This window comes from Aptenodytes forsteri, unplaced genomic scaffold (genome assembly GCF_000699145.1).
Source record: "Aptenodytes forsteri isolate BGI_AS27 unplaced genomic scaffold, ASM69914v1 Scaffold137, whole genome shotgun sequence".
Lineage (NCBI taxonomy): Eukaryota > Metazoa > Chordata > Aves > Sphenisciformes > Spheniscidae > Aptenodytes > Aptenodytes forsteri.
Window position 1 is genome coordinate 3,439,289 of NW_008796221.1, and position 10,927 is coordinate 3,450,215.

General features: G+C 41.1%; 2 protein-coding genes across 2 annotated transcripts in view; both read right to left on the bottom strand.

The window, feature by feature from the left end:
- Positions 1 to 1,199, bottom strand: part of CBLL1 (Cbl proto-oncogene like 1) — an 8,562-nt gene extending 7,363 nt beyond the window's left edge. The window contains exon 1 of the mRNA XM_009289090.1: positions 1,190 to 1,199. Within this exon, the coding sequence (XP_009287365.1) occupies positions 1,190 to 1,199 (10 nt within the window). The remainder of the gene's footprint in view (positions 1 to 1,189) is intronic.
- A 2,596-nt stretch (positions 1,200 to 3,795) lies between these two features.
- SLC26A4 (solute carrier family 26 member 4) overlaps positions 3,796 to 10,927 on the bottom strand; it is a 34,064-nt gene continuing 26,932 nt past the window's right edge. The window contains exons 16-20 of the mRNA XM_009289091.1: positions 9,874 to 10,104; positions 7,882 to 7,936; positions 7,410 to 7,555; positions 5,493 to 5,576; positions 3,796 to 3,819 (exon numbers count right to left, since the gene is read on the bottom strand). Of these exons, the coding sequence (XP_009287366.1) occupies positions 3,796 to 3,819; positions 5,493 to 5,576; positions 7,410 to 7,555; positions 7,882 to 7,936; positions 9,874 to 10,104 (540 nt within the window). The remainder of the gene's footprint in view (positions 3,820 to 5,492; positions 5,577 to 7,409; positions 7,556 to 7,881; positions 7,937 to 9,873; positions 10,105 to 10,927) is intronic.

Here is a 10,927-nt window from a genome sequence, read left to right on the forward strand (position 1 = left end):
CGCAGCAGGGAAGAGTCGCTGGAAACAGGAGGCATGACCCTGTGGCTTCTTGGAGAGGGGTAAAATGAAAAAGGGGAGGGGCCTTTCTGTTCCGGAGCCGTGACCCCTGCCTGCGGGCTTAGCGGGAGGGTGGTTTATATGGTGCGGGCTTCCAAGAATCGGACAAATCTGAAACCACATTGGGCTCTCTCGGCTGCTAATGGTCAGCCTTAAGGTTTACCGTGGAATCGGCAGATTCCTGACAATCGGGGCTGTAGGAATGCCAACGACTTGATGGAACAGTGGCCCTCCAGTGGACCCTGAAGCTTCACAGCAATAGAGCTCGCTACCTCAAGAGACTACTTTGTGTAATTTCCATAAACTTAGCATTTTGTAAATCCTGTGTAGTTCAGTGGGATACTGTCTTTATAGAGTGCTTCTATAGCACTGAAGAAAGGAAGGAAATATAAATACAAGTAAATCATAGGCTATAGGGTAGAAAGTGGCCTCAAGCAGTCCTCCCACAGCCCTAAGGTAGGGGCAGCTCTACGCCAAACACTTCAGATCGGTGACTGCCTCACTAGAGGTCTCCCAGATGGGGATCTTGTGTCCCTACAGACAGTGTTTCTCATTATCTTCATAGCCTTAACATATAAAAGCTGCCATGTAAGCCTAATGTTTCTTGTCTTATCCCCACAAGGCAGAGAGAACAGGTTTCCCCTTTTGTCTCTGTTGTTCCTCAAAAGGCAGACCCAAGGGAAGTGTGATGCTGATCCCTGCATTGTATGCTTTATTTCCCCATAATAAGAATTCACAAAGAGAAGAGTTTTAAAAAAAAAACCAAACCAAACATGCGGAGGCATGCAGCATGTTTTCAGTATGCACAACTTTATTTTCTAGTTAATTAATACAATTGCTTTTAAAATGCAGCTTTTTAAAAGGGTAAAAAAATGTATCTCCAAATTTAATACCTGACATGCAAAGACAGTACTCAAAATGCATACAAAAATATCACTTCTTCATTCTACTGGAAAAAGATAAGCATGTCTAGTTGCATTACTTACAGATGTTTGAATTAGTACAAAATCATGTAGAATTTTAGCTTCATTGCAAAATCCATTATTTTGGTATCCTTCGTTTTGATGGATACATAGAAGCACGTACCCCCCGGCCCACTGAGAAAGGTATTTGAATGCCTTCTGCATGTTACCTCTTACCATTCTGTGTAACTGTAAGCTTTGCGTGCAATGCTATTTTTCAGGAAAAGTCAAATATTTTGTGCCAGTTAAATTAAGAACAAATACAACCATGGCTTGAAGAAATATGCAGGCCAAGAGTAAGTGCATTGCATCATATTTTAGCACAATTAATTCCAGCTGAAATGTCATTATTTGGAAAGGAAACTGGAAGACGGCAGGGGGGTTGGACTAGATGACCTTTAGAGGTCCCTTCCAACCCAAACTATTCTATGATTCTATGATTTAATTGCTTTTTTAATACCTGTATGGACAAGAACTAGAGAAGGTTCAAAAAATAACGTAAACCTGCATTTCTGTCAGGTAAGAATCTATACTCAAACTTCACAGTGCAGATGTTCTCTTGAGGAAGAAAAAATTTCACTGCTATCATTTTTTATGTCATCTTTTCCATAGTATGTGTTCTGCGTAAAAATTAGCTGAAACCTCACTTACCAGTCCCAGGTAGAATATTTTCTTTTACTTTCTACATAAAATCTACATCCACTTTAGAAAAGCAATAAAACTTCTGAGAAACATGTTGCTGGCCTTGTCCTCCATCGCTGCATGCTGCGTGCACTGGCAACAGTGGCTTATATTCAGGTTAATGTAAGTTGGGGCCATGGCCTGATAGGAAAAGTTTTGTCAGCAACGTGGGCAGAAGTACCAGCCTCCTGCGTTAGGCTGGCGAATGGAAGGGGAGAGAATGAGGACAGGTAGTGCTAAAAGCGGGAATTGTCAAATCACAGCCTGAGCCTAAGCATTAGTGTAAACAGAAATTAATACTTCCGTCTGAGGAGGTGCAGATCAGTCTGACTTGCTGCTTAAACACGTGCCTAATTCTCAGCTTGTGGAGATGCCAATCTGACACACAAATGGCGTATGTCTCTTTGTAAATACAAACCTGCGTTTTTGCTGGCTCGGACTCGTTCAAGCCTGTATTGCATTTGAAATGAGAAACTTCACTGACTGTCATGAGGACTGAAATTTCTGCCTTAATTAGAGAATAAAGATGTCGGTCTGGTGCTGTTACCTACTGTGTGAGATACCGTCCAACTGACTGACGGTTAGAGGATTTTTTTTCACTGATTTTGATGGCATTCACTCAGGTCTTTAGGACAGAATAATTTATTTAGTGCTTAGCTTTTCACCTTAGATTTTCTGCTAACATTACTTGCAGCAAAAATCTTCCCTGTGCAGTGTGATATAGGAAGAGTTCTCTGATGTAATCAAATAAGGAGACATAAATATGTGAACATACTGAAGCTAATTAGCCCACATTGTGAAACTTAAAAGGGATTTTATACCTGGACATTTCTTACACTTCTGTTATTATCGGTTCCTTCATCATACAGAGGTTTTTTTCCCATTTAAAAAATTAATGTAGTGCTAAAAAATTTAAAGTAGCAGTCTGTTTTCCATCAAAACACATTTCTTCTTCATGAAAAGTAAAAACAATTGATTTGCTACGTATCTATTTTATATAGTCCTAAAGTAAGGATTAAAGTTTTGCACATCAAATCCTTTATCTTTTGTAAATTATTGCACTTGTGCATTATGGACTATCAAATGTAAAAGAACAGCAGCAGTTTTATGTAGAATATTAAAAGAAAAAATATGCTATATAAAAATATATTCATTAAACTAAATAAACTCCTATATTCCATTTTAAAAAAGCCCCAAACCTCTATACTAGGTCACATTTTGACTTTCTTACTTGCACTCAGTAGCAGCCTGTTCTACAGATTCCACTAAGTACGTGGGGACTAAGGTTTTTGTTAATCTAATTTATGTCATGATCTACCTCTTGATGAAAGATAAGTAACCTAGCCAAAATAATCTTCTGTGCATACTTCATTTTAGGGACGATCATTAATAGTAGTGCATGATTTGCTACAATGGGATTAATACAGAACTGATGAACCCATATCCAAGGGTCTTTTCTATTGAAACTTACCCTATTTGAAGTTTTATAGTAGTTCAGTGCCATTTTCTGTTCATGTGACTGTTTCACCTGTCACCTGTTTCAGTTACCTAACAACCTGCAGCAATCTAAGGAATTGCTTGGAAAAAATGATCACGATACATTTTTCAAGACTTGTCAGCATGTATGCTCCCACCAATGTTCTAGAATTGCAAAGCCTTGGCCAGCTAGAACTCCTGCCCTCTCGCTAGGCATTGTGCAAATACAGAACAAAAGGCCTGCCATCCCAAGATTTTGGCCTCTTCAACTCTCCTGGGCAGAGCACAAAGCAGCTTTTCATCCTGTACACACTGACGAAACAGTGTAATGCACCTTCTGCCTGACTAGTCCCAAAACTGAGTACATCTTTCGTAATAGTCTTCTGATTTTTTTTATCAATATATCATACCAAAAAGTGCTTGCTGAATCAGGTCCAGAATATTTCTGGGATAACGTTAGCTAAAATTTGGAGATTTCTAGAGATCTGTATCATTCAGACAATCAATTAGAGTTTTCTTCAAGTGCAAAGATTGGTTTCATTGCAGAAAATGCTTATATAGTACCGGTGCATAAATATTGCTGTGAGTTCACAGGTAAGACAGTACCAGCAGTCCATCTTCATGAAGCAAGTCTGCGCATAGCCTAGTGAAATGGTTTTCAGAAGGTGGAGAGAAACAGGCCATGGTTAGTTCTGAGTACACACCACTTGGAAAAAGAAAATGTTTGTGCATGTGTTAACTAAAAACTACCAAGTTCAACCTGGCCTCAGTGAAAGTACAGAGAAAGTAACTGTTCTGAGGCAGCTGCCCTCTGACTTGTGTCTACATCGGACAATTCAGTCAGGAAGCTGCAGGCCTGAAGCTCTCACCTTCAAAATGTGGCTATAAAGGTGGAGGACAGAAGCCTCGCAGAACACTCTGACCTTGGATCGGTAGTTTTGTGTCTGGCTTCTTATTTAATGACAATAATACAAATATTTAACCAATCCTGTGAATAGAAATCAGAATTCAAGTCTCTTTGGCCTGCCAGTCGCAAATGCTTCTGTTACAGAATCATGGTGTCTTTCTAGCTTTTTTTAATCCTTCATTCCTTTCTGCACTGTGACTTACAGGGGAGTGGAAAGTGCTTCTCCCCCTATTAGTGATAAGGAATAATATTTGGGTCTCTTGCAATATTCGTACCAACCAAAAAAGGAGGGGGTGAATCAGGAGTACCAAGCATCACAATCTATTTACCAAGCCCTGATGAAGCTTGAGAGGCTTTTGCTTAGGGTCTCAGTTTCTCCTCTCACCAATCTGCCTTCCAAGCTGACCTTACCTTTTCCTACAGGACTTCATGCTATGGTAGAAACTACAATGCAGGGAGATGCTGAGAACCTCTACCCAGCCACAACCTCCTCTTACCTACTTGCCTCTAGGGACCTCTACATCCCACACGCACAGCAACCTTGCTGCAGCATTTTGCTACAGCATGACACAGAGAAGGGTCACAGCATGCCTGCAGCCCCTTTCCATTCCTGCTGCTGGAGCAGAGAGACCAAGCACAGGGCACTACCCCGTTTTAGATCAGGAATTAAGAATGGAGTTCTGACTAGTACCACAGTAGCATAATAGGAGGAACACATAATAATCATGCCTTTACCTACATGGAGTGTTGTAATGCTTCCAAGGTATTGATGCATCACTAGTTTAATCCACCTCAGGCTATAAAAGGGCATTTAGCCCAATCCCCTGTTTTCTGAGTAAGTGGCCTGCGCGCTGCACCGTTATTTTAGCAGTAAGTGCTACTTTACTTTCTGGCAGTATTCTGTAAATACACAATACCATGGTATTGCTTTAATGGACTTGTATTGTTGCGTGTTAGTTACGTTCAATACACTGTTTTGCTGCAGCTTCCTGTAAAATGTTCAGATTGTGCAAGAAGGTGTCTGTTGTGTTAAAAGGAGGAATGAGAGGGGGAGGTTGACCATAATTTTGGATTCAGGTGCCTCAAGCCTTATCAAGTCTTCTTTTAAGCACCTAACTTGTCTTTAGATCTATTTATAAGCCTGTGTAAGGCAAAAGTAGTCCTAAAGCGACAGAGATCAAGAGATGCTTCTGCACATATAATCTACTACATCTCAAGAAAAACTTGACCTCCTCCACTAAGCACTGACATTCAGGTACCCAGGGAGGGTATTTATTTATGGAGAAGGAAACTGTTGAGAGCTCAGTTCATCCACCATACTCTCACAGCATGACTCAATGCTACAGGCAAAGAAATAAAGCCAGCAGTATTCTGTAAATAATAGACACATTCAGTTCTGAAGTGTGTACCTCTTCCTGAACATCAAGTTCATCATCAGGCCGGCTTGCTTCTGTGAATTCCATGGGTTCTTTAGACTCCTGCATGAGCGAAATCTTGGCAGAAATAGAAGAAACATGATGAGTTACGCGTTACCCGTATCATTGAAATTGATTTATTACTCTGAAGTACCTTAAGACAACTTCCACAACTTACAGGAGTCTGTTGTTTACTGTTCCTGGACAACACTGTTGATTTAGTTTAGCTGAGAGGAACTTAAACGTTGAAAAGCTTATGGTCCTGCCTCTCCTCATATGACTAGTTATAGCTTTGTAAAAATAATAAAAGCAGAATCTATCTCTAAGCTGCTGTACACCTTTGTCAAAATGTTAATCTCTACTATAAGACAGTAGCATGCAAAAATTATCAAAAAATAAGGGTCCCGTCCTAGTTAGTTATCAGTCAGATTAATTTAATTGCTATTTATTCATAATACTGTAATAGTGATTGCTAGGGAAGGAATTGTGGTGAAAAGACAGGAGAACATTATAAGGCCATTTTCCTAATGTGGGCCCACAGCTTTAAATGCTACAGAGTGTTCTGGTTATCTCAAAAAACAGAATACAACTAGGAAATGCACAGAGAAAAGCAGCAGGAATGAACACTAGCGTGGAACAGCTTCCATGCACACTCACACCAAGTAGAATGGGACTCTTCAGCTTTGATCAGAGGTATATGAAATTATTAATAGTTTTGGGAAAGGGAGCAGGGAATGATTATTCATTGCAACTAGCAATCCAGAAATCCAACAGGCTTAAAACAAATGGGAAATATATGTCGTATAACACATTTAAAATTACAGAACCCATCTCCACAGGATAGTGTCAAGCTAAAATATGTAAAGGGGTTCCAAAAGGAGTATGACGGACACATCGAAGAAAACTCCATCTGTGATGATTAAATATAGAATCATAGAATCATTAAGGTTGGAAGAGACCTCTAAGATCATCGAGTCCAACCGTCAACCCAACACCACCATGCCCACTAAACCATGTCCCTAAGCGCCTCATCTACGCGTCTTTTAAATACTTCCAGGGATGGGGACTCAACCACTTCCCTGGGCAGCCTGTTCCAATGTTTAACCACTCTTTCAGTAAAGAAATTTTTCCTGATATCCAATCTAAACCTCCCCTGGCGCAACTTGAGGCCATTTCCTCTCGTCCTATCGCTTGTTACTTGGGAGAAGAGACCGACACCCACCTCACTACAACCTCCTTCCAGGTAGTTGTAGAGAGCGATGAGGTCTCCCCTCAGCCTCCTCTTCTCCAGCCTAAACAACCCCAGTTCCCTCAGCCGCTCCTCATAAGACTTGTTCTCCAGACCCTTCACCAGCCTCGTTGCCCTTCTCTGGACACGCTCCAGCACCTCAATGTCCTTCTTGTAGTGAGGGGCCCAAAAGTGAACACAGTATTCGAGGTGCGGCCTCACCAGTGCCGAGTACAGGGGCACGATCACTTCCCTACTCCTGCTGGCCACACTATTTCTGATACAGGCCAGGATGCCATTGGCCTTCTTGGCCGCCTGGGCACACTGCCGGCTCATGTTCAGCTGGCTGTCGACCAGCACCCCATATAATGGTCCAAATGCAACCTCCAGCTGAGGCAGTTCTTAAGCTGCCAGTTGTCAGAAACTAGAAAATGAGTCTTAGGATGAAGTGTTCTCCGTATGTCCTGTTTCTCATGTTCTTTTCACTAACAAGATCCTGGGGTCAACAGACCCTTCCTTGGATCTAGCAAAATGTTCATGTACTACAGAAGCTGTCCAATTTACTAGACTCTCACTTTATTTGTACTACAGGTCTATGTCTAGTTTTTGAACATGCCATGCTGTAATGCAATCAATGGTAGATGATAGAAGGAAGGGAAATGTACTACTGGATAGTAGACTACCTTCTCAAATATGGGATCCTGCTTGTCACTGTATGTCATTTGATTCCTTATGTAGAGCACAGCATCATGGACAGTCAAGAAGAATATGTCTTTTCTGACAATATCATCAAAGAAGGCGCTCCGTTCCAGTTGAGATATAAGGTTGTCTGAATAAAAGAAAGTCATAACAGGTTAATACAATTTGAAGTAATTTAAGAAATAAATATCAAAATACATGGTTGCAACTATCAGAAATCAAACGTACAGCCAAATCAATCAATCATAGCTTTGTCTTGACTTTTACTTTCCATATTTCCTTTAAACCCCACCATTCTTTGTGTCCCACCGCAGCCCACCATGTTTATCAGTGTGATAATTCACATTTTTATTAGAACAAATGCTCCCACAGACACATCTAGAGAGCCCTTCTCATCCCTTCTCATCTTCATTTTATTCTTTGCATGAGTGGTAGTAGAAATATTTGGATGTTTACCTTGATATGAAGCAAAGTATACTCTCACATCAATTCTCTCAAACTCTCTAATTATCTAAAAAAATAAAAGTTTGCAACAAGGACATAAATAAATAAAGTCTGTAAGGAGAAAATACGTGTATGTATATATGTCTATATATGTCATGTGTAGGCACACACACACTTCATTTGTTTCTGCGTGTCTTCATTCCAAATTGTATGTTTTGTTTATTCATCATAAATAAGGAACTGCTATACTTTGCTATACTTAAAGATCCAGTAGTTAAGTACCTGGTTGCTGAAGTGGCCTATCATCTTTGACTATGTGAGTGGAACTATCGATTTTACACATACATACATTGCTGCCTATGAAGGTTCTCATTCTGTTCTCATAGTATGAATAATCATGTCTCTTCAAGTGAGAATCATATGGGCCTGAGCAAGCTTTATTTCTCCCCATGCATGTGTGATATGATACAATCCTTGACTGGCACATGCAAATTTTTTACACAGATTTTTCCCTCATGCAGTGCACCAGATGGACCTGTGCTTGGATGAAAAAGCTGCATATGAAAAGAGTCATGTCTGTGGACCCCGTATCTCTCTGGTCTCAGAAGCCGGAACTGAATCAAAACTAGGCAGAAGGCTGAAGCAAGGCACACAGCGTTCTTGTATTTCAGTTAGTTAAAAGGTGGGAGACTGGATTCTACCCCGGCTCCCTGGTACCAGGCAAGTCTCTTAGAATAGTATTTTCAGAGATGATTGCTAATTCCATCCCCTTCTGTTCATTGATAAACTAGAGTCTTGGTAATCTAAGATCTGGTTTATAGATAGGCTAAGCAGTCCCAACTGCAAAATGAATCATAGAATCATAGAATCCTTTGGGTTGGAAAAGACCTTTAAGATCATCAAGTCCAACCATTAACCTAGCACTGCCAAGTCCACCACTAAAGCATGTCCCTAAGCACCACATCTACATGTCTTTTAAATACCTCCAGGGATGGGGACTCAACCACTTCCCCGGGCAGCCTGTTCCAGTGCTTGACAACCCTTTTGGTGAAGAAATTTTTCCTAATATCCAATCTAAACCTCCCCTGGCGCAACTTGAGGCCATTTCCTCTCGTCCTATCGCTTGTTACTTGGGAGAAGAGACCAACACCCACCTCGCTACAACCTCCTTTCAGGTAGTTGTAGAGAGTGATGAGGTCTCCCCTCAGCCTCCTTTTCTCCAAGATAAACAGCCCCAGTTCCCTCAGTCGTTCCTCGTAAGACCTGTGCTCCAGACCCTTTACCAGCTTCATGAAGTTAGTGAAAGCAGCAATCTGAACATACGAAGTATAAAAGACTGAAGACTGAACGATCTGGTTCTACACACTTGTAACTGGACACCAAAAAATAATGGAAATACTTGGCCTTAATCTCTTCACCTCATTTCCCTCTCCCTAAACTAGGAATATTATCTCCTTATTTCATAGTGTGATGTTTGAAGATGAATTAATGAATGTTGATGAAGCGCTCCGATATTAGCCACAGAAAACCCTATAAAGAAATGAATCATTCTTCCTTCCTTCCTTCATAATTTAAATAATATGGAATGAATAAATAAATCTTGTGGTTAAAGACTGAAGTGACGGTAAGACGAAATTTTTACTACCTCTGTGTTGAGTGAGCGTCATCCTGTGCCCAGCTTAAAACAGGAGGCATGTGGAAAGAAAATATATAACTAAAATATTTCATAACACATGCATACAAGGGGACCACATTTTGCTGTTCTAATTTTAGAGTACTTGACCATGCAACTTTCATATTGTTCTTTTAATGCATTTTTTGGATTTTTTTTCCACCTAAAATATGCACACCCCAATATTCTACCTCTTGCTGTGTATGTTTTAAAGGTATTTTTCAACAACAGACTTTTTACAACTCAGAAATTAACTTCAGCTAACAGCTCTTGTTTTACATACTACTGACTAGTTTCATTTTCATGGAACACCAGAAAAAAAATGCCCTTACCGTTTTTATTGATCTCACAGCTACAATATCCAAGAAGGTTACTGCTCCAAAATCAAGAATGAGACTATGGATGGGCACCTTGGGGATGTTTACTTTGACTGGGAGTTCTGAATTCCAGTCTACCTGGATCTCTACTTCTTTGGTGGGAACTTGAAGATCTTCGTTGTCTTCAGGTTCCTCATCAGTCTCAAAAGCTTCATTATTAATACCAGGCTCACTGATGATGCCATTCTAATGTGCAGATAATATATGGAATATAGCATTTAATCATGGAGAAGGTTTTGGAGTTACAGGAAATACTTCCCTGTGATAACTTCTGTTTCAGGAATGAACAAGACTTGTAACCGGTACCCCCTGCTCCCAACCCCTGGTAATGTGGTTAGCATAAATGATGCCATTTTATAAGGCAAGCAGCCATTCTCTGTGACTGAGCAGGTCACGTATTTGTTCCCTTTCCCCTCAGTCTCAGGCCTTGAAGGTCCTGTGAACCAAGCAGACAAACCAAACAGATTCCTGGGTGCCAGGCTGAATATTCCCTTCCTTGCCAGGCACCCAGCCAACTGGGTGTTGTTGATGACCCTGTCATAGAACAGGGAAGCATAGCGGCGCACAGAGCACTGTCTATAAAATCAAGCAGTTACAAGTCCTAAGTGGGGAATTTGGACTGGAACTGCTGCTGGACAGTGAGACCTGTGACCCCCCGGTGGCCAGGGACGCCTCCACCATCGTCAGCTTCCTCCGAGGACTGGGTGAGTGACTCGTCTTCTTTTATATGATTTTTGAGTCTAGTTTATGATTGTTATATTGATACATCAAACCACGTATTAAGATCTGACCTGATCTGCAGAGGGTCCAGGTGATTAGAAACCATAAGTTAAGTTGGGGTCTAGGAAATTAAAAACTGTAAGTTAAGTTGTATAAATTCTGTATTACGCTACTTATAAATTGTACCCCCCCCCCCCCCCCCCCCCCCCCCCCCCCCCCCCCCCCCCCCCCCCACCCCACCACCCCCCCCACACCCACCCCCACCAACCCCACCCACCACACCCACACA